Source organism: Kryptolebias marmoratus, linkage group LG2 (assembly GCF_001649575.2).
Source record: "Kryptolebias marmoratus isolate JLee-2015 linkage group LG2, ASM164957v2, whole genome shotgun sequence".
NCBI classification, from domain to species: Eukaryota; Metazoa; Chordata; class Actinopteri; order Cyprinodontiformes; family Rivulidae; genus Kryptolebias; species Kryptolebias marmoratus.
The window spans coordinates 6203344-6226948 of record NC_051431.1 but is presented as its reverse complement, the minus strand read 5'-3'; the positions used below and the strand labels follow the sequence as shown (position 1 = coordinate 6226948).

Below are 23605 nucleotides of genomic sequence, written 5' to 3'. Positions count from 1 at the left end.
CCCGCGGCTCGACTTTTCAATCAGGCGAACTTTATGACAGACGGATGTGACGTCAGCCCGTGGCGGGAGTCCCACGCTCCGGCGGCTGGAGGGTGGTGAAATGTAAACAGCTGCATTCAGCAGCTCAGGGCGCAGGAAAGGTGCGCCCTGAACAGTCGTATCTCTTCTACTGAAGAGGAGCTACTACTGCGCATGCACAACTTTTAACGAGAGTCTATGGAGAAAGATTTTTGGGGCGGAAATACGTCATCAATCAGACAACGTCGAAGAACGAAACAACTTTACTTATCATTAACTATAAAATATTTATCTTACACAACTAAAAATATATATTCATATATTTCAAAATATTTTTAATGTACTATTTCATTTTTTATTTTTTTTTACGTCTTATTCAAGGTAATGTGAGTGGTGGGGCGGCGCCCTAGCGCCCTCTATTGGCCAGCCGCCACAGGCTGAGAGCCAGTTGCAACTCAGGAAACCAGTAGGGTTTGCTGATAGTTGTGCTAATTACTAATAGCAGCTAAAACTGGATTTCTCTGCACTCTGTGCATCGAAACAAAGACTAATAATCTACTAATAGTGGGTGGGAAGTACTTTTATGTTTGGGTGAATTACTGACAAAAATTAAAATAGAAAAGTTGAATATTGTAGCTATCACAGCTTTGAGCGCGTGAGTCAGCCATATTGGATTTGAAAGTCGGGGCTGGTCAGGAATCTCAGACTTTTCCAGTTGGAATTCCAACTTTGGGGAAGATTTTAGCTGATTTGTTTGTTTTCACTTGGAACTCGGAATTTCTCATTTCCGAGTGTAAATAGAAGGCAACATAAACTTCAAACTTAAGCTGTTTAAAGAGCTATTTGGATTTTTTAAAAAAGTTTTATGCTCTTTTCTATTTCAAAAGATCTGAACCTTCCCTTTAACTGAGTCCCAATACATAAACGGTAATTTGAGATAATTTGATTCTGTTATTTAACAGAATGTGGGCTCCTGAACGCAGCAGCAGCTGTAGCAGCTGGAACATGTTGGATTCGGCTGATTTGCTCCAGCTGCTCCGTCCTCCTGTCGGCTGAATCCTTCCCCGCCAGCAGAGCGCGTCCCTGCTCCTCCTACAGAAAGTGGGGATTCCTGCTCCCTAGCCGAGCACGAACCCACTCCCCGTTTTCCGTGAAACTGTCAGAAGGAATAACAACACCGTCTTCTCCCCCCTCAAACACTGTCAGGGAGCCCATGCGCTGCCGAGCTCCCTCCACCACCTCCACCTCCACCTTCGGCCGCGGGACCCCGGCAGGATGCTGTCAGTCAGCCCTCACAGCGGACACAAAGTGGCAGTCTGGCTGATTTTATTCTCCTTCCGTAAGTGCTCACTTTACTTTCTGATCCTTCTGTCCGGGGGGTGGGTGGGGGCGCGGGCAGCTGCGGGGAGCGCGTTCAGGGGCTCAACAGTGACCGGAGTGTCTTGTTTTGAAAGGCGAAGCTTGTGTTTGGTGGGGAGAAAGCCGATCGGTGGAATAAGAGCAGCCGAGTTATTCCAACCCCCCCACCCCACCCTGCAAACTGTGGCAGAAGTGCGGAGCCTCCATGATCCGATCCAACTTCCTGAGGAGTTTTCAGGCGCTCCGCGCGGACCAATCCCTGCCGGGCTTCGCGGTACATTCGGTCCCGGGGAAACGGCTCGAATCCCCGCGTTTGTTTTTACGGATTCCGTCCGTCTTCGCCTCGATGAGCCTGGTCGCTTCTTCCTGACACATCAGCGCTGCTGGCAGGAGTCAAGCCCCCCCAGGATCAGCGCAAACCTCCGCCTCCTGGTGGCTTTGTCCGTCCGGAGGAGCGCTGCGAGTTGAATCAACTGATCTCGGAGATTAAACGTCATTTAGTTCATTTCGTTTTCTGCTGTAAAAGTGCAAACAAACTCAGAGAATGTTTGCGCTTTAATTAATCATTCACATTTAAAGGTGCTCACTGCAAAACTATGAAATCCAACATTGAAAAAGGTTATCCTGACCTATATCAAACTGCGCAGTTTGAAAGAGTTTACTCCTGTAGTTCTCAACAGCTGTGTACTGTGGGTACACACTCAGTGTAAACAATCTGCGGAAAACCAGCAGAAGTTTGACATTCAGCTGGTCAGTCTGTGCAGGGCAACAAATCCGACGGAATCGGACAAGTGTAGAAGGGAGGAGAAGATGTTTCGGTGGAAATAAGTGACAGAACGAGTAAGACAACTGTCAAGACCACATCAGGGATAAAACAGACAGAGCTCGGCGTTCACACACTCAGCTTTTTGCGAAACCTCTAGAGCAATAACTTCAATGTTTTCTCTTATAATCAAAATATCTATAACACAAATCACAATTTATCTCCAGTCCTCTAGATTCTTATAGGTCTACTTCAGTGTAGATGGTTTTAGAAACCTATGTGCGTACTTTACTCTACAGAAATGAGTGTAAATTTGCACTAGTACTTCAGAATTGTCGTATTTTTCCATCCCGAACAGCTCCCCCCATGGACGTCACCTTTGCTGACTTATTTTTCGTCAGTTTGTTTGTTTCTGTAGGTAAACAAACACACGTGGCCGTTGGTATCTGGTCGCAAATTTTGCTTACAAATGTTTAAATTTTTTATTTAAAGACACAATAACCATCGATCTTCATGACTTTTCAGTGAGAGCCTTAAATCTAACCTATAGAATTCTCATTAAGTCGATTTCGCTACAGAAATGGAAAAAAGTATTTGCCCCCTTACAGTTTTATTGTTTAAATACTTTTTTTTTTGCCACATTTGCACATTTTAGATCATCAAACAAATGTTAATATTAGAGACAGATGACCTGAGTGAATACAAAAAGCAGTTTTAGCTGAGGCAGGTGACGCCTGCAGGGGTTTACATGTTGTTCCGGGGAGTTCCGGGTCCTCCTTGATGAGCCCATCATGCGCTCTTGGAGTAATTTCTGTAGGACGGCTGCTCCTGGGAAGGTTCACCACTGTTCCATGTTTTCTCCCTTTGTGGATAATGGCTTTATCGGTTTCTTGATGCTGCTGGCAGTAATCAGGCCGGGGTGTGGCTGGGGAAATTGAGCTCAGCTTTCCAAAGAAATCCCAGTGAATCCATGATTCCACAATGGGCCAGGTTGGTTTGGATAGCATTTTTTCCCCTAGTAAACAAAATCATCATTTAAAAATTGCAACTATATTTGTCTGATGATCTGAAACATTGAAGTGTGACAAAAAGAAGCAAAAGCAGAAGGAATCTGTAAAGGGGGCAAATACTTTTCCACAGCACTGCCTGTATAGGTGTGTTTGCCAATTAAAATTCCTCCACAGTGCATGACCATTCAACACACACACCCTCACACCCACACACACACACATATACTAAACAGAGTCGGGTGAGTGATGAGCCCAGTCTATTTGCAGAGAGGTCAGCACACAATGTGTGTTTGCAGTTTGAACTGTGTGACCAGTATTTTTCATCTGCCCGGTGCACCATGTGGAGGTCCATTTGAGCAGAATGAGATTAAAGCCAAGCACAGGAGAGTCCGTCTTTCCTGCTGGGACTGCGAATTGTCATGATGTCAGAAAAGAAAAGAAATAAAAGCAACACGTTTGAACCAGAAGATACAAGAGGAGAAGAAAATAAACTGTTGTGTATAAAACCACGGTTGTAATGATGCAGCGAATTCTAGATACATTGATTTATTTATAGGGATAATTGGTTTATAATCTTCACTCAGTCACAGTTACATTTCTTCCTTGCTTTCCTTTTATATTCTAATGTTTATGTAATTAAAGGCATTTCCTGAAGGAATTAGTTTTTTCCCACTGCCTTTTATGCCACAAACTAAGGTCGTCTTATGATGTTGCAGCCATTTTGGTCAAGAGATCAATATGATGAAATCTTGCAAGATCTTTTAGTGTTGGAGTATGTGTAGAGGATGACTACTACTACCACATCAAACTTCAGTTTAATATCAGTAAGTCTAAGTTATAGCCATTTTTGTGTTGACTAAGGTTGTTTAGCTGTGGCAGCCATCTTGAATTAGATTGACTTTAAAGGTTAAACATTTTATATGTACATCTAATGATTATTTTCTGCAAGTGTCATTAAAATCTGTGCAGTGGATCATGAGATATTTTGCTAAAACAACAGATGAACACACACAGACATGGCAAAGAATTGATTGCCCTTTCACTTTGTGGCGACAGGTGATATTAGAAGTTAGCCTTTTTTAGTTTTAAAATGTTGTTACATATCTTTCCTGATCACCTTTTTTGTTGCTGGTTTGTGTCCATTTCCTTCATTATAGATCAGCGGGTGAAAAATGTCTTTTCATACCTAAAACAAAGAAAGCACGTTCTTCTGAACGACCTTAAAAGACGTTTCTGGAGCACCGTGTGCAGCCTTGTGCTTTGCTACAATTGACTGCGTACACAAACAGAAGCTGTGTTTGCACACTTGGCTCGGAGTCCAGGATGTTTGGCCGGACATCACACTCTGACAATGCTTTGTCTGCTCCCCCCAGAGTTTAATATTCATGGACCTAAAATCTCAGCACAGGCGAGGTTTGGAGAGCAGCTTGCCTGGTGACACAGGGAGTCACGTCTGCTCCCTCTCTCTGATGTTGTCCACGAGGTTTCCACCCACTGTCATTTCTGATGTGCACTGGAGCGGTTTGCAGCTGAGTGTGACTCAGTCGGGATGAGGAGCAGCACCTCCAGATTTCAGGCCGCGGCTCCCTTTCTGAGTTTGCATGAAGCGCATTTCAATTGTGACACCTGTGGTAGCTCTCTGCAACATTTGCATTTGCTTGTTGGCTCGGGGAGAAAACAAGATGGCTGTGCAGTAAACAAAGTGGGAATTCAAACTGTTGGTTTCTTTTTAAGAAGTTTTATGTGTTGTCTTTTTATGTGAGTGTGATTAAACTCCTAAATATTGTATTGAAAGGAATATTCTGGTCATTTTTGAAGTGATGTCATGTCAAATAATTATCAATAGTTAGTGCCTTAAGATCAGTGACATCAGTTATTGAGCAGAGTACGAAGAGATAAGGGCAAAAGTCTTCATCCAGGCAATGCTAATGGTTAGCCAAATGAGGGCTAATTGTTTTTCATGGTTTTTAAACAACTCTTTCTCATAAACAACATAACCGATGTGAAAGAACAAATATTAAACCTTCACACTTTTGCATGACATGGATTGTTTAGACAAAGACGGTGTTTATGCCAACAAAATATCATTAGCTATTTGGCAGAACATCACTTTAAAAATGACAAGAATATCCCTTTATATCTTATATTGAGAAATATTAATTCCATCAGGTTTGTTTATTTTCCATTAAATATGTTTGGCTGTTATTTGATATAATTTTGATGTGAAACCACATTACAGAAGCTGTTGTTGTTCCAGTATGAAATTATGAGTTACAGATGGCCTGTTTTTCTCCAAAAAAGCTGTCCACATGTCCCCACTGAAAGACGGCTGAATTCAGTGACAGAAAAACAAGACTGGGAGATTGATGTGTGAGAGCTGGTGGTGAAGAGAAGCCTGAGCCACAGAGGACAGCCTTTATTCTGACCCTCAGCTGTGGCCACAAGTACTGAGGTTTTGGAAAAAAGAATTACATTTCAGTCCTTTTTGATCTTATTAAAAGATCAAAAATATGAACCTTGTACACGCACCTTTCTTTCAAGGTTCAGCTAGTAGTTATGACACACACCTTGTGATTTCCACCAGCATAGAAGAGGAGTTTTCAGGAAAAAGGCTGTGGACCAAACAACACAAGGCGTGCTTGTTTTTTTTTTTGCGAGAGGTCGGATTAAACATTGGACTGACAAATAGTGCATTCCTTTTCACTCAGCTGGGCTATGATATGAGTAGTAGTGATGATGAACAGCCAGGGAAAGCTTTAATGGAAGGAAAACGGTTTTTTACCAGCAAGAGAAAGTGTCACCTTAAATCAGGGACAACTTGTCAGATCAGTTTAAGTTTATTACTTCAATAACAGCTGACATAACTGCAGAATATAGACATAAAAAAATACTGGAATTCACCTACTGGTTAATACAGAGTAATTCATTACATTCATCAGTTATGTGTATATAAATTTTATGATGGAAGTAGGTGTACGCCACGCTCGCCATTAGATCTGAGCACGTCATCCAGCTGATGCCCCGGCTAATACGCAGCTTGAAGTGGAGTGCAGACTCCACCTACCCAGCATGCCGCATTGTTAACTGCCTGGTAAATGCTGTGCAGCCACTGTTAAACACTGAGGGAGTGACATGCCTCTGCAGTTAGAGAGGTGAGGCAGAAAAAGTCACAACTACTGATAATAAAAAGAGATCTGACCCCGACTGAACTTTGTAATAATTATGTTGTTTTTTTTATCTTCTTTTGGGTTCATTTTTGCTTGATTTACAGCCATGTAAAAGCATAAATTGAAGTTATTAAAAAGTAATTTTTAAGACTTTTAAAAGTAGCATAAAAAGGTATCAGTTTCCTGTGGACTGTATTTGCATAATAAAGCTACACTTAAAGACTGCTGCACAGCTGTAACTGGATTGGCTCCTGTGGCTGCTGGCGAGGCTTGAGCCGTAACACACTTGAAATTTAATATGACACATGGCCAGATGATGCTCGAACTCTTTTCGCAGTTTTTTTTGCAGTTTTTGCAGCTTTCCAAAATACAAACCAAATGCATTATTACAACAGAGACGCAAACTGTGTGCCATCTGTGCCAACACTTTGAAAAACCACTTTTGTAAAAATAGAATTTGTATCCCTCGCTTCTCAAATGATGTCTATGGGAGAAAAATTGGCATTTTTCTGACAAGACTATTTGATTTATTTAGTCTGGATTATTTAGATTTTTAACATCAGGGATCAGATTTTAAGAGTAACAAATCTGAATGTACTTCATCAGTTCATTGTACTTTTTTAAAATTAGACTGATTTGTGCCACATTTATATGATCCAGGTTTAAGTTGAAAGAATTACATTGGGGGGACATATCAGTTTATTAAAATTTGCAACTTTTGTTGATTGTGTAAAACATGTATCATGTTTAATCTTCATTATCCCATACCAGTGGATTTGGGATTAGGAAGAACAAAACATAAATCTTGAAGCTAGTAAATATTACTTCCTGTTGTCAACTAAGACTTATAATTCACGCCTGCACAGGAAAGCATAACTTTTAATTGCAGGATTGAGTAGATTTCAATGAATCATTCATTAAACATATATAAGACAGAATATTTCAGTATTCAGTACAATTTCATCTCGGATAATTATGTATATGTGTTAGGATAACGCGTACTTGCATTTTAATTTAGTTTTAGTTTTGTGCATTTATGCTTTTTTAACATCCAAACCATCATAGATATGAAAAGTTAATTTAAAGTTCATTCTCTCCTTTGAAAAGCCCTTTTAATCAGCGGTTAACTTTTTCACAGCCTATACTTTTGTGAGTGAGTGATAACTGAGCACAAACAGCTTTTATAATTACATGGTCGGAGCAGAGTAAAAATTCACTTTGTGGTACTTTCAGAGCACTTTTACTACCTGAAGCAGAGCAACGTGAGAATCTCGGTCCTTTTGTCACCTGAGGATGTCAGATGTATTATTCATTTTTTTAAAAACCTCTACGTTGATGTTCCTGAATTTTTAGTTCTCTCTAGCCGCCACATGACACCATATTGTAGCACGGAGGCAGTTTTCTTGTGTAAACTTGAGGGCTGGCGCTGCTGTGTTGTTGGAGCTGAATCCAGGTTTAATGGCCCTCAGCGTGTTTGTTCGTTGGTCTCAGATGTGATTTGTGGATGTGGCAGCTCTGCAATATACTGTACATCAGTGTTGAGTTGGTAAACTGATTTTAGATGCTGTTCTCTCTCTTCTTTTTTTTAAATTTTTTTTTAACAGTTGCAGCAGCAGCTTTTTTTTCTTTTGTTCTGTACAACACGACCTATTTGGCAGCCTCTAGTTGCTCCATTTTGCTTTGAACAGTCCACTCAAATGCACTTATGGTAAAGAACTCATTTAATGCAGCATCTTTCTGCTAATTTCCATACAAGTTATTAAATTACACCTGCACACTGGCATTTGTTTGGATGATTTAGTAACTTCAAAGCACTTGCAATGATGTCTCCTAACCCTGTCTTTCTCTTTTCCTTTGTGTTTATTAAAAGCTGGAGGAAATGAAACATGCAGCAGGAGAATACTGACCAACTGTCAAACAAGCAAAATAATATATGTGTGTGTGTGTGTGTGTGTGTGTGTGTGTGTGTATACTGTATGTATACAGTATATATCTAGGGGCATTCTAAACAGTCACAAACATCAAATCGAAGTACTGATCAAGGCACATTTCATTGATCCGTATCAGAGTGGCTTCCACTCTCTGCTCCTGATTCGATACTTTCTGTGGTTTACCATCAACCATGGCACAAAATGGCTGCTGTTGTGATGTGCTGTGCCAATATGTTTGTGGTTTGTAAATGCTTTAATAATGTGACAATAAAGAACTATTGATAGTAATAATTAAACATTAATATTAAACAAACACAGGTTTTCTTTACTTCAGTGTTGTAGAGCTACTGAGGTGTCAATCACTTGATGCCATTGATTTTAATAACTTTAATGTATTTATGGGTTATAATCTGCAAGTCTATGCTGGAAAAAAATGCAAAAATAATGCAAGTATTCCACTGAGACTCGAGACACTTAACTTGATTCCCTTTCCTACTGTTTTGAACCCCATTTCCCCTCTGGTTAATTTCACTGGACATCTGCTTTTTTTTTTTTTACAGTAACAATGAAAACTGAGCAGATTGTGAAAAGAGCTTTCATCATCTAAAGCGATTTCCAGATTTTGTGAAATGAAAGCAAGCAAGTTCCCCTCTGTGTGGCTCAATTGAAAACATGGCTGGAAACAACAGACCTGATTATGCAGGATGAGGAGGCGATGAGATGGAGGTGCTCCCATCAGCACTCAGCATTATGTGGGGAGTTACTCCCCCCCCTCTTCCTCTCCGGGGTGAGCCTTGAAAAGACTGGAAGTTTGAGCAGATGTAGCAGAATGTATTGTGAATGTGAATGTATTCCTGTAGGAAGCCTCGTTTCACCCAAAATGTTGCATTTTTAATAACAGCAGAAACTGGGATGCTGCATGACAATGTCATCTCTCTGTTCATTGTAACAAAGATCAAGATTTGCTCAGGCTTATTTTTTGGTTTGTGTATCTTATGCAAATTTATAGACATAAGATAAGTGTTTGTTTATGGAACCGGATTATGATTAGTAAACAATTATTTCACAGTTATTATTTAGCATTTTTCCCAGTGTAACAGTGGTGCCAACACTCCCTACACTTTGCTGCTGTGTGGGTTTTAAAAGAATTTAAGCTGTAACAAGAGTTATTAGGCTAAAATAAAAAAAAGTAAAAATGCACATTAGTCTACGCATCAGACAGGTCATCTTTAACCTTGAAAAGTTGACATTCCCAACTTATTAGATCCCACTAACAGGTGTGATCCAATAACAAACAGAGCTGTCACTATTATCACATCCAGTAAATGTCTTATTACAGTTATTTGAGCTGACTGGGAATATTCTGCAGAGCCATTTCTGTAATTTTGTCATTTATATCAGTATATCAATTGGATTGAACATATTGTACTCAATAAAACACTTACATATTTAATTTGATTCCATGTAAACTTCTATGTTTCTGATAACCCTAATTTAAAGATTGTCTTGAGTGCTTATGACTCAAACTATAGTATAATTTACTCTTCATTAAACTCATTTTGATCTCAGCAACTCTAGTAGGTATCTCGCTCGTTATTGTAGCAGACAAACTGATGTTATCACTGGTATTGCTTTTAATGAGGAACAATCAAAAGCTAAGCAACATCTCTGTTTTCATTATGTGATTTAGGAAAAGACATCACATCTTTGCTTTGTACGTCTTTGTGTTATTGTTATATTTGCAGTTTATTTATTAAACCAGTAGAAGCTTTTACTTTTCTATTGTCTTAAAAAAAAATATCCATTAACTGTGAAATCTGAACAATATTATCAATCAGCTGCATACAAATAGTTTTTTATGTGCAAACATCAAATTTCTTCATGAAATTCCCTCCTTATGTTTCTTAAATGTGAATATTTTTATCAAACAAACACTAAAAAATATCATTCTTAAGCTCGGTTGGCAAACTTGGACTTGTTACAACCTGGCTCGCATCCAGCGCTGTTTCTCTGTGCTTTCATGGCTAAAATAATTAGATTCATTACAATGTTCATTTGTTCTGAGCTAATGGCTTAATTCCAGGATTTGAACTCGGACGTGTTTTAAATTTCACTCAGTTTAAAGAGAGAGGGTTTGTTTTCAGTGGGTGGAATTATCTGACCCAAACGTGGTCATAAAAAAAGCCACAGAGATAGATCAATACGATCAATCATGCTGGGCTTTTCATGTGTCTTCATTCTGAGTTTCAGAATAGAAATAATTTTCTCTGGACTTTTAACAAATAAAACATCTCTGCTGTTTGCAAGTCAGAATCAACACTCAGCTGCCCTCTAATGGTGCTGCAGCGAGTCAGGAGGGGAGATTAAAGGATTTCTCTCTTTAAATTTATTTACATTATTAATTAATTTCCAGGGAAGCCCGAGAGTGTTTTTGATGTATTGAATTGTAATCACTCTGTAAAGATTTTCTAGTTTCAGAATCAACAGCAACATAATTAGTTACATGTTCTCTGGGCTCTAATTACAAGAGATGATGGATGAACGGTGCACCGACACTGACTCTAAAACCTCTCTGAGGATATTTGTTCTTTTTATTTGTATAGTAATCTAAAATAATCACATTTCTTTTTCTTCTTTTTGCAGTTATCATCTGCTTTGCTGCCAGCAGCTCAGAAAAAAGATCACAGGTAAGAAAGTTACTTGACTTGATTTATTATTTTATGTAAGATTAGTCTTGAAACTATGACTGTAAAGAGTGTATTTATCATCTATTTCCTGTTTTTATTCTACAACTATTAAAGGTTTCATTTCCTGACCATTAGAAACAATCATGTATTTTTAATGAACCGATTATTGGCCTTCAGATTAGAAATGTTCTTAGGTCAGCAAAACAAGTCCATTTTCTCTTTCTTTAAGTTCAGAAAGATTTCCTTGCTTTTGCATTTTCTGTAGTCTGCAGTTGCTGCTCGATAAATAATTAACATGTTCGGTTGCTCTACTTCCTATTGGTGTGAGGAGAAGTTGACAGTAGGCCTCCTGGCAGATGTGCTTACTATCACAGAAACACAAAATTACTGTCTTGCTTTTTTACTGATGTCAACTAATTCTCTCCAGGCTGAGGAAATTTAGTCATTTTTGCCTTTGTTGGAAATGGTGAAGACATTGTCTTCAGCTACACATCCAGTGTGATCACTTTTGGAATAATAAAAAAAAAAATTAAATCCAAAGATGATGAAGCAAATAAAAATTAAAACGTCTTCATTTAGACAACAAAACCTATTATAGATAATTTCCTTACAGAAACAAGATCAGTAATAATAACAGTCATGTAGAATGTGGGAGGAAAAAAAACACAGAGTAACAAATTTTTAGTTCCTTATCACTGAAATATAACTTATAGTTGAATCTGTACATACGCTACTTTAAAAAACACATCAAAAACCTTTTTTTTGTCTCCCAAAGTATTTCTTTAGTTTTAAAGTGGGTTTGCATTAATAAGACTTTACTGGGGTGGCGTGTTCACTTTTTAAAATCACAAAAGTTGACAAAGTGACCTTTTGTGTTAGACATTTGATGTAGTATTGGTATCTGTTACTTTTTATAACCAAGCTTAGTTGCAAAAGTGAACCAGTTTGTTGACCCTTTTTCAGCCTTACTGAACTAAAGAACAACGTTTAACAAATGAGAAAGGAATACAAATTTCTAGGTCAATAACACGTTTGAGTTTAGTAGGGAGGGTGTTTGACATTTAGGCTCGTCATTGAAATCACACCAGGGTCATCGCAGAAGGCTTCACTTTCATTTGCATACGCAAGATCTTTCTACACATGCTTATAAATTTGTGTCCTCTAAAGTCAACCTAATTGATTCTAAACACAGAGACATGTATAAATAAGCCCATTAATTACTGTTCCACAGGGTGTTGTTAATTTCTACAGAGTTGCTTCAGGGCCGTACGGTAGTTCATCTTATGATGTGGCCATATGTTACTAAAACTCACAAAATCCCTTCTTCCAGAGATGCTGTTCATTCTGAGGTTCTTCCTTGTTTGAGACAAGAACACAAAAGTTCAACCCAAACGATGCAACTTACTAATGGAGCATTGTTAATATTGTAATTTGAAGGTTTCCAGTAATAGATTAGAGCAGCTTTACATCATTTCTTTACCTTGAAAACACAAAACAAAACAAAAAGACCATCTTGGGTGAAACCAGACACTGTTATTGCTGGGTTATATATTGTTCAGCAAGGTTATGGAAAAAAAAAATACATTTGCAATTCTTTGTTGTTGTTTTTTACCAAAGAAAAAGACAATAAAGAAGAGCTTTGTTGATGATATGTAAATTGGTAACACAGTTGTTGTGAACATCAGAAGCTCAAATTCACTATTGGGTGCTGTCTGATTTATTTTAGCTCCAAAATCTGCTCCTGCTATTTCCTCCATTTCAGCATCGTTTTCACAAAGCGAACAGCTCTAATTACACGCCGTCGCAAACATGCTCATTAAGTTTAGGTGTGAGCAATTTGCACTCGTTTTGCAGCAGAACACAAGTGTCCTCTCTGCACAAACTAAATATGAATCTGTCACAAACACAGCAGACATAATAGAAACAGAAAAAAACATAATATTAATAAATAGTTATCCCACCAAATAACTACTTTTAGCTCTGTGTCTTAATCTGTTAAACAATATTACAGACAAAACATTATTTTATTATTATTTTAAATGTAATACTATAACAGTTGTGCATTTTATGACAAATAATTTCTAGATGCATTAATGCCTGACACCCATCACAGTAAGAGAGGAGTAATAATTTTTTCCTTAACTATCTTTCACTCTTTTTGTGAAAGCAGGCTATTGCTTTTTTCTTCAGAGCTGCAAATAATACAAGCTCTCAGGAGGTGGTAACAATTTGACGCTAAAAGAACTCGTTTTGAAATGCGCTGAGCTTTGAGAATCCTCTAAAATGTAGGCAAACTGCAATAAAGCAGAGAAACTGCAATGTGAGGGCGCATATGTGTTTTTTTTTATCAGCTTTTTGAATTAAATTGACGTGCCAAAACCAAAATTGTACACAAAAAAACAGACCCTACTATTTTCCTGAGGTTGGCCTGAAGCGTTTGATAAGTGATTTGTGTAGCTTACGTTAAACACAGGTTTTGTGATTATCAGTCACTTTGGGGTTTCATAAAGAGTATAACAAACACGTTTTCAACATCTCTGTTCATGTAAGCCTACGTGTTGGTCTAGACTGCCTAGAGCAACAATGAGATTATGGATGCAGGTAGACAACACAGTGTAAAAATTACTGTCAAACCTCCTGCTGACAGTCCTGCTGAGCCAATAAAAATAACTCATATTGGTAACAGTCATGACTTTGATGCTTTTGAGTTTAGGCACAAAATATGCAGCCACTTCTTAAAGAATCCACAGGGTGCAAACAAGAAGCTTCCCAATGAAATTATAAGCTGCATTTTCTGGCGGTTTTTCTTGATATGGATGAAAAAAAGGGTTGAAAAAACAAGCTTGAAAGCTCATCTGTGTGTGGCGGAGGAAAGAGCCATCCTTGAATAAAACACTCCATTCAACTTACAACTTCTGATTGAAAAAGACCATCTTTGCTAAAGTTTGCAGGTTAATGTGCTTCCTGCCAAACATCATTTGTTAAACCTAAATGGCTGTCACTCCGCGCAGAAAAGAACTTCTCTGAATCTTCCCACATCTCCTCACTTTATGCAGTGGTTTTAAGAAAATTAAATCTAGGAGGAGATGTGTCATTTTGATGGATAATTTACAGCTTAAACTCCTCTGCAGTAACTTCAGCTCAGACAAGGAGACAGATTCTTTTACAGAGCTCATCAGCATGCTGCCAATATTTACCTGAAAAGCCTGGAGCAACTGGACAAAAACTATGCGTGAGATCAGTCCTGAGGCGGTTCACACCTCTCTGCATCCACTTCCTGCTGTGAAAGTGTATGGATTATCAATTTTAGTCATTGTTAGAAATTGCAGTTGTTCAAATGTAGCACATTCAGATGCATTCTTGTGACTGGATTTTTCTATTTTTGAAAGTTTAAGACAGGCAAAAAAATCATCTCAGTCCCTGCTAATACTCCAGAAAGTTGTTGCATTTTTTGACATGGGTTTATACAAGCATTAGAAAGACTTTGTGACAAAGAAAACAGGTTTAAGTTTGTAAACTTTCTGTTTTCAAAAATAACAGGTAGAGCTAAGTTTAGGACTGTGATGAATTTGTAAAGATGGCTTCTGTAATTTCATTTTTTTTTCTTTCTGAATTTTACTAGTGTCTTTTTTCTGAGTTAAAACTTCAAACACACTGGGGCTGTTCAGACTTGTCACTAAATTCTGTCCTGAGCAATTGAACTACAATCCGATGGCTTTAAATACAGGTCTGAATGGAATCAGAGCTCACTGAAAAGGTTTTTATTCAGACCACTTTGGTTGGTGGTGTGGACCCGTTTCATCAGCAGGCCTTCAGTAGTCTGAACACAATCTGTCCTGAGCCAAACTGTAGCATCACGTCCTACTGAAATGAAGTGACCCCATCCAAGCAGAAGAGTTGTTACCTGGTTTGTTGTCCACTGATTAAAGACAATTGGACAACCATCCTCATCCATCCGGAATATTTTGAAGATAGCTTATTTTTAGTTTTGTCAGCTAAAAGGTTTAATGAACTGTTTATTAGAATTCTTCTTAATAAAAAATGTTTGTTTTGTCTGGTTTTTATCAGTTAGAGCGGGTTACCAGAATACAGTGTGGTGAGTTTCTCTTTAGTTTGTTTGTTCTGATTGTTTTAGAGTCGATTGGACCTGCAGTGTCTGTCACAGGACAACAGCTCGAGCAGTGTTATGTCACATTTTACTAACCAAATAAACTCAGCACTGATGTTACATTCATGGTGAAGCTTTGAAAACAGCTGACTGCTATCAGTGCCCTGAGTTTTACTGTGGTGGATTTTTACAAGTTAAAATCTTCAGTCTTTGCTCTGACATAGAGCTCTGCGGAGGCTCTAATCACTCTCTTAAATTGTGTTTTTTACAGAATTAGGCTTATCAAGAGATAGCTCTACAAAAGTTAAACTCAAATGGCTCTGAACCATGTTAAAGTCAAAATAATAATGTAGTTCAGATGTTTGAATGCATTGCCACGTTTACAGGAGCCTCAGCAGACCTGCAGCTGTCCTGTTTGTTGCTCACTGACAGTCCTCTGTGTGTCGTGGCTGTGTGTGTTTCTGCATAGAGTGTGGGGAATTGACGCCCACACGATTGCAAAAATGTTTTGGGGTACACATTTAATGCAAAATGTGAATGTTATAAGTCAGAGCTGACCACTTGCAATGCAATCACCCCAAAACGATTATAAAGCACAGGGTGAACTATCTCACTGTGTGCTTCCTGTTTGGTGACTGTGTCTTCAGTTGTTTTGTTCAGAATTGGTTGCACTGCTCAGTACACTTGGAACTTTGTCTTTTGTTTGAATTCCTGCCTGTATCTGAAAACTTAATTCTGACACTGACAGTACTGCTCAGTTTGTCATTTCCTGCTGTTGCTTGCAGCCAATATTGTGCTGAAACCACGTGTGTGTTGGGCATTGCCGCCTCACTGATGCAATATCTTACAGTGGCACACTGTAAGATAATAAAATGTTTCCCAGATAGATAGAACATCCAAGGTGGAATGATATGTATCTATGAGACATTTTCTTTCAAAACATATATATGGCTTAAAACAATGTATTCCCATGAGAGATTATATTATGACCCTAAATCACAAACCAGAACAGGGTTGGACAGTAATCGATGTGTGTTACTCCAGTCAGCCAGATCTGGACTGCTGTCAAAGACTTTGTGTGGCTGGTTGCCTCTGTTGGCAATAATTCTCCTGTGCTTCAGAAAATAATGTTTAGTGCCTCCCGCTATGATATCCTAACCAAATAAGAGGGTCTCTCAGAAACTATTTTACTGCATGAGAAATTCTAAAATCCTGCAAGAAAGATAACGCAAGAAGGGCGTACTGATAAAACAAAAACAAATTGATTTTAGAACACCTTAGGAGGCCTTTAAAGTGTTTGTTTGAGAAAATGAAGAAAAAACTGATTTTTTTTGTGCAGCGTGAAAAACAGCTGTGCTCATCCTGAAAGGCACAACATCAGGGCTCATAAATTTGATCAATAAGGGAGGGTAATAAAGAAACAATACTCATGTTAACGCCTAACAAAGCTAACCAGTTCTTACTGAAATGACCCCAGGACATTAGGAACTTTGTACTCGCCTAATATTGTATTCAGCATCGAGAAAAACAGCTAACCCTTTTGTTTTCAAGCGTGCATTGTGTCTCCAGATCCGAATCTACTGTGTTATCAAGCTGTAGATTAATCCAGTGAGGTTAGAGTTACACATTAAACCCTAATCTGTCATGCTGATGACATTACCTTGCAAATGTGAAATTTAAATTTGCCTGCGATGCTCTTTTATTCAGTTTTACTTTGGGTGATTAATAAAATGAATCTCTTGATCTAAATCAAATTCATAATGCTTGTTGCTATGGATACTTTTCAGAGCAATCACTGCCTCATTTAATGCCAGACATTTACATTCTACAATTACCTTTGCTAGATAGATATAATTATTCGGTGTCACTTGTTTTAGATATGTGTGTAAAAATAAATGAAAGAAGCTAGAGTGATGTATCACAGCATAACAATAACCAGCTTTACTAATATTTTACTCACTTTTTGTCACATCACAGACAAGCTTTCATAACATGGAGAACATTGTGAGTCAGTGTGTCACAAAGTTGAATCAGGAAGTAAAAAAAAGGTTTAGCACACCTAGGACTAAAGTGACGAGTCAATCACAAGGACACTGGGAGACAATCAAAAACCTTGGTGTCTCTTAAGTTCTATCTTTTTAAATTTCGTTAAAAACAAATCAAAGGATGACTTTATATTAACCAGCATTAAATGCTACAACAAAAGTTTATTATTATTATTATTATTGTTATTAGTTATTTTTTTAAATCTGTTGAGGATGGACTGAAAATGCAGAACTAGATGACTTTGCTAAAAGCCAAACAATAGTTGAGCAGGACCAAAAGCATCTGTGACTTCAGACAGTTCAGAGCTCATAGCTACTCTACAGACAAGCATCAGTGACTACCAGTATTAATTGCAGGTCGATGAGAAATGGACTGATGCACAAGATTTTTGTGTAAGATTTTGCCAATAACAATTTGAAGTGAACTCTGTCTGGTAGCAAAGTATCTCATGAACCACTGAATGGATTTTAATAAAACTTTAAGGAAATAATCATTAGATGTAAATCTGCAAGTGGTTAACTTTTGGAGCCAACCCAATTCAAGGTGACCTCCGGAGATAATCAACATTAGCCAACACAATACTGACTATAACTCAGCCAGTTTTACAGATATTGAGATAAAATTTGATTTGGTACTAGCTGAGAGTCATTCACAGTACATAAACTAAATGTGACATCACCAAAACGGTTAAAACTCTGTCATTTATCAGCATAACATGATCTGATTCTAAGAATTTCACACCTGCAGATAAGCTTTCCTTTAAGGAATGCTAGGCTTTTAATTTGTTAAAAATTTTGGCACAAGTGATGATGTTGTTTACTTTTAAACAAGTTTTTTTTTCTCTTGGTTGGTTATTTGTTTAATCTTGAATACACAAACTTATTTGTAATCCCTCATTCCCCCAAAGCATAAAGGTTCATTTGGCCTGGACTTCTGAAGTTCCTTCAGAATTATCTCTTTCCCTGATACATTCCTTTATAAAACCCACCTTACATTCTTGTCTGGTTTGATTTTCAGCTGAAGCCCTTCTGTTTGGAGTTTGTGTTCTCTCTCTCTCTCTGAGCCTGTGTGGGTTTTCTCTAGTTTCTGCCGTTTCCTCCCACACCACAAAGACGTGCATGTTAGGTTAATTGGTGATTTTTTTTTACGTTGACTGTAAGTATCTGTGCAAGCGTGCATGTTCGTCTGCCTTTGTGTTCGAGCTGTTCTGCGCCCAACTGGCATCAAGAACCAGCAGGGAATGCAGCCTCCCCTGTTGTGTCTCTTCAGCGAGCCAGAGTCTAAGGAGAAAAATCATTTGTGCTTGAATACATTGCACAGACGACATCCAAGTTCCAGCTTTTTTATTGTTGTTAGGATTTTTTTTGGTTTATTTGCTTGTTTTTTTGTTTGTTTCCAGCATAACTATAGCTTAGTTGGGTATGATTTAATGTGTTTAGACTTACTGACATGTGGATGATTTAGTACATGTTTACTAGTCATCAATGGTTTATGAGTTAAAACATAAGATATTTAAATGACCAACACTGATTTGAGGTCTCTGACAAATGACGGGAACTCACCACAACCGATTGTGCAGTGCAAACTCTCATGGTGTGAAGATTTCTTGTTTTGTTCTGGTCTAGTCTACTTTGTTTTTGGTTATGAATCCACCTGGTGTGTTTTACATTTTGGTTTAGCTTACTTCCTGTTTTATTTTGGAAATACTGTGTCAGTTTGTCTCCTGCTTCCCTTCTCTTGCCTGATCCTGATGTGGAATTTATTCAAGCTGCTCCTCATGTCTCATTACCCCTCTGTGTTTCTATAGTCCCAGTTTTTCTTTATTCAGTTTTCAGATATTTGCAGTCATTTGTCTCAGTTGCTATCTTAATTCCTGATGTGAGCACGTGTCCCCTTATCTTTAATTGTTCTACTCGAGTTTCTTCCTGCTTATGCAGCACTTTCCGTGTCACATTTGGATTAAAACGTTATTTCTGTGTCCACCAGCCAGATTTTGGGTTCTCTGTCTCCATTTGTGTTTTTTTCCTGCTTTGGATTAAATGACACAAACAGAAAAGTCAAGACAAACACACTTTCCGAAAAACTCAAGACTTTCCCATTGGTCTATTGCTCACTTGGTGAATAAAGACCCTCAGCTCTGCCATCAACTAGCAGCCTTTTCAGGCTGTAGCTGGGTGAATAGATTCTACGTTGTAGAAAATAGATCATTTTAACGGTGCTCATTATCCATCTATCCATCCATCCATCCATCCATCCATCCATCCATTGTTTTTACCTGCTTCTTCTTTTAGGGTCGCAGGGAGCTGGTGCCTATTTCCAGCAGTCACTGTGCGAGAGGCGGGGGACACCCTTGAAAGGTCTCCAGTCCATCACAGGGCTGCATAGAGACAAATGAGACAAACAACCCTTTATGTTCTCACTCACACCGAGGGACAATTTAGGTGCTCATTATGATGTGCAAAATTTAAAAATGTTGTTATACTGTATCTGAACTGCTTGCTGGTGTTCCAACTCTCAATCCATTATATAGAGCAGAAACAGTGATATCACAAGATGGCTTTTGTGACACTTGAACAGTTAACGAGTTTTAACCGTGTTTACTGTTTGGATTTTTTGTGCTTTTACAGTTTTTATTTTTCTTCATTCTGTAGCTTAAAATTGAAACAAAAAATATCAGTTTTTAACTACAACTTGTATGGTTTGGTATGGTGAAACGGTCAGTGTGAAGTAGAGGTGTGTAAGGTTCTTCATCTTCTTTCATCTTCTTTCTGTCAAGATGATTACTAAATTGAAGTATTAACAATAAGTCATTATAGCAGCAAATCGATACGGTTTCCAATCCACCGGTTTGAACCTGATTATTCCTGATGCTGTACAGCTTGTAGTGTTTCAGTCTCTTGGATGTACACTAGCATTTAAATATATATTCTGAATTTCATTTTTGTTGTGGAGGAGTTCCCCAATCTCACCCCCGTGGATGCGTCTATTCTGCTCGTTTCACTTCATGAAAACTTGAGGATTCATTTATTGTCGGAAACTGTCCATGCTGGTGGAAGAAGACACAGCATGTTCTGCTGTTTCTGGAGCTTCTGATCCCTGTCACGAAGCTGTGACAGTACTGACAGTAGAGACAATGAACAAAGACCTCACACTCAGATATTCTTGTTTCATTGTAGCATTTCTTATTGCTGAGAAGACAAAGTGATCTCAGATCATCCTCCCAAGGATTAACAATTGATAAATATAGCTTTGTAAAATCACCGCAGATTGAGTAACTCAATACAGTGTATCACTTGGTAACAAACAAAAATCATTTTACACAACAACAAACAATAGACCTTTGTGACACAGAGCAATATTATACAAATAAAATAGTAAGGGATGATCAATCAGGTGAACTGTTTTCTGCAGCTCTTTTTTTGGTCACATACTGCCTTTCAGGCCAGTTTTAGACTGAGATCATTTTCCATCTATTGAGAAACGACAAAGTTGTAGCCATTTTGGTCAAGTCTCGAAAATGACAACACTGCAAGATGTATGTGTTGTGGATGACTCTCAACTACTGCAACATCAAATTTAGCTTTTTTTTTGTTTGTTTTCTTTTCCATCTTGAACTAGGTTGACTCCATAAGTTAATCAGTTGTAGATATACATCCAGTAATTACTTTCTTCAAGTTTCATTAAAATTTGTCCAGTGGTTCATTAGTGATTTTGGACACATGAACACACACGGACACGAGCAAAAACCTTATTGTCCACCTTCGCCTTGTGGTGCGGGGCGATAATAAAAATGGCCAGCTAATGTTCACAGAAAACACATGTAAAGTTTTTAAATCACTACACATCAAAAGGTTTAGTTTATGTTTGCAAAATAATTACTGAATCTAATTTTATTCTGTCAGCTTCTTGGGTAACCTGCTGTGGAGGAAGGATGACATTTAATTTCAAAGCAGCTCAGTGCGTCTGAAAGTATCCACAAGATGACCTTTCAGTTGCCAAACTTCCTTTTACATGTCAAAATACAGGAAAAATCCCTCAACCTTCAATCATTATTGCCATCAGTGAACAGAAAGCTAATGTGAACTGATAGGTCACTAACATCTGCGCTGCTCTCGTGCCCTCAGGGACCGGGAGATGGAGCAGAGGATGTGAAGAGCTTTCAAATCAAAGGCAGGGATCGAGGGGTTCTCTTTGTGGGTGCCCTTGATTACATAACAATCATATTAAGTAGGCCGGACCGCTTTCTAGAAGGGTTTACACATGTAGAAGTCAGCTGAGAGTACCTTCACCGCTGTGCTTTTTTCTTTTGAGGTTAAAATACACCACATACACTCTTTCTGTCTCTACATCAGTGTTTTGGATCCTCAGATTTAAAGAATACTGTGATGGTGAAACTAACCCCTAAGATAGACAGAACAAACTGAAGTTTTTCTTTTCTTTTCCAACACTTATGGGTGTCTGATTCCCTCGACAAAAAACTTTACAAAGCTGCAAAATATTAGATCATTTATCAGAGAAGAATTTGTCGTCCTTGTGTCGTCTGTTTTCACAGGTTTTACAAAGTACTACTAAGGAGCTGCGCATAAAAGGTGTAAACGGATGGAAAGAACTAATGAGTTTGTTTTTGACCATGAAAATCTAATGTTCATTCATCTCCCTGACATGTGGATTTAATGAAAATTTTATCTCATGAAATATTAACACTACCTGGGCTTTTATCCAAGCGCAGTGCAACTTTTTTTTAAATTTTCCCCCGAAAATTAGAAAAAGGGAATGCAAATGAATGCTAGAAGTGAGGTGTCAGAAAACTTCGCAGAGAGGGTGACATCATTGAAAGAGGCTGACTAAGACCACAAATGAGAATGTACTATGCAAGTATTGATCTGATGACAATGACAGTTTTTATTTTCTTTTGTCTGCACAAATTAATCTTTTTTTTTACTGCTGACTCCTCAGTAGAGCAAAAATATAAGTGAAGTGGAAGTCATGCTTCATTATGTAAGAAAAGGTTTGCATTAAAAATCTTCATGTGATTTTCATGTGATAATTAATTAAATTTGTATATATGTTTTTTTTTCTTAAACTAATTAAAAAACGGATGCATATGGATTGCAACATAAAGAAAAACATTGGACATAAGTATCAAAAACTAACAAGACCAATTGAGTTAACTTTTCAATTTAATTTTGTTACTTATTTCTCACAGTACTTCAAACAATGCATGGTTGAGGGTTTTGATTCTGATACTGACAAAAAAGTTGAAAATGTCACATTTACAGTGCTCTGTGAGTTACACAGTACAGGTAAATTTTCCCAAAAAATGGGTAAACAAATTTTGAAATTATGTAATTATGTAGAAAGTAAGAACATAAGCCAAGTATCTTAAGCAGGTGTTCAGGTATAAATATAGTGTTGCATTTATAAACATGTAGTGTTGTGGGTCAGGTATAGATAAGAGCATAAATTATGATCCAGCTGGTGCTGGTTGAGTAATGTGGTCATTAGTTTGAAGTCTAAACAGAAAGCAAATTATTACTGTAATGTAGCAAAAATTTGGAACATGAATGCAAACCAGATATTTGTTCATATTAACCAAAGCAAAAACGAAAAAAGGCTTTCCTCAAGTCTGACTATGTGAATGACAAACCATAAGATGCATCAGGGAAGCTTGTGCCACATTTGGTTTACTTATTAGATGTATCTTTTCAAGAAATGCTAGGTCTTGAATTCTTTCTTTTTTCCCCAAAAAAGTAGCTACAGCTAGTTCTGCATTGTGTCAACAATTTATTTAAATAAAATCAATGACAAAGCTTTCCTCCTCGACAATGACAATAACAGAGCAGCTCAGAAAAGACAGAATATTACTGTGAACGAGCGTCTACAGGTTGGCTTTATTAAAGTTTAATTAAAACTTGTCACAAAACATTAGGTCTTATTTGAGGTCGTATACAGTGAAACCATGTAGAAGACACACGTGCTCACATAAAAGAATATAGAGCTGTACAATCAGTTTAATTAGTGATGTTTGACAGAGCAGTTAATTGAGTTTTGCTTGTCCGTCACAGTGCTGTGATTTACGGTTTTCTCCCTGCTGAAGGAGACGGGGTGAACGAGAACTGCCTCTCCTCTTCCACAATTATCTTAGAGATCATATTCTAGTCTTCCTAATTTGGTATTTGATCATTTGCCTCCAGTTTTTGAGTGCTTTTCATCTGATAACAACTTGTTAAAAAGAACGTATTTTCAACTTGAAAAGATCCGTTAAGTGTAATTGTCTACTAACGAGTTAGATTTTTCTGGTTTATGAGCCGGATAAGCCACCTCAGTATTTTTTATATATTTTTTTTTTCCTGGAGGTGTCTTCTTTTTTTTCAGCTAAGAAAATGATTTCAAACAAGGAATATGTGATGAGAGGAGACAGAAACCTTGTGGCCATGACTAATGCTACTGAGTCCAATTAAGCTGATGTGCCCACAGAATCAAATCACCCTGATCTGATCTTGTCTGCCTGTGAAT

General features: G+C 37.9%; 1 protein-coding gene across 1 annotated transcript in view; it reads left to right on the top strand.

Moving 5' to 3' along the window:
* Window positions 1–1090: 1090 nt before the first annotated feature.
* Window positions 1091–23605, top strand: part of b3glcta (beta 3-glucosyltransferase a) — a 62203-nt gene continuing 39688 nt past the window's right edge. The window contains exons 1-2 of the mRNA XM_017416339.3: window positions 1091–1357; window positions 10892–10935. Of these exons, the coding sequence (XP_017271828.1) occupies window positions 1294–1357; window positions 10892–10935 (108 nt within the window). The 5' untranslated portion in view covers window positions 1091–1293. The remainder of the gene's footprint in view (window positions 1358–10891; window positions 10936–23605) is intronic.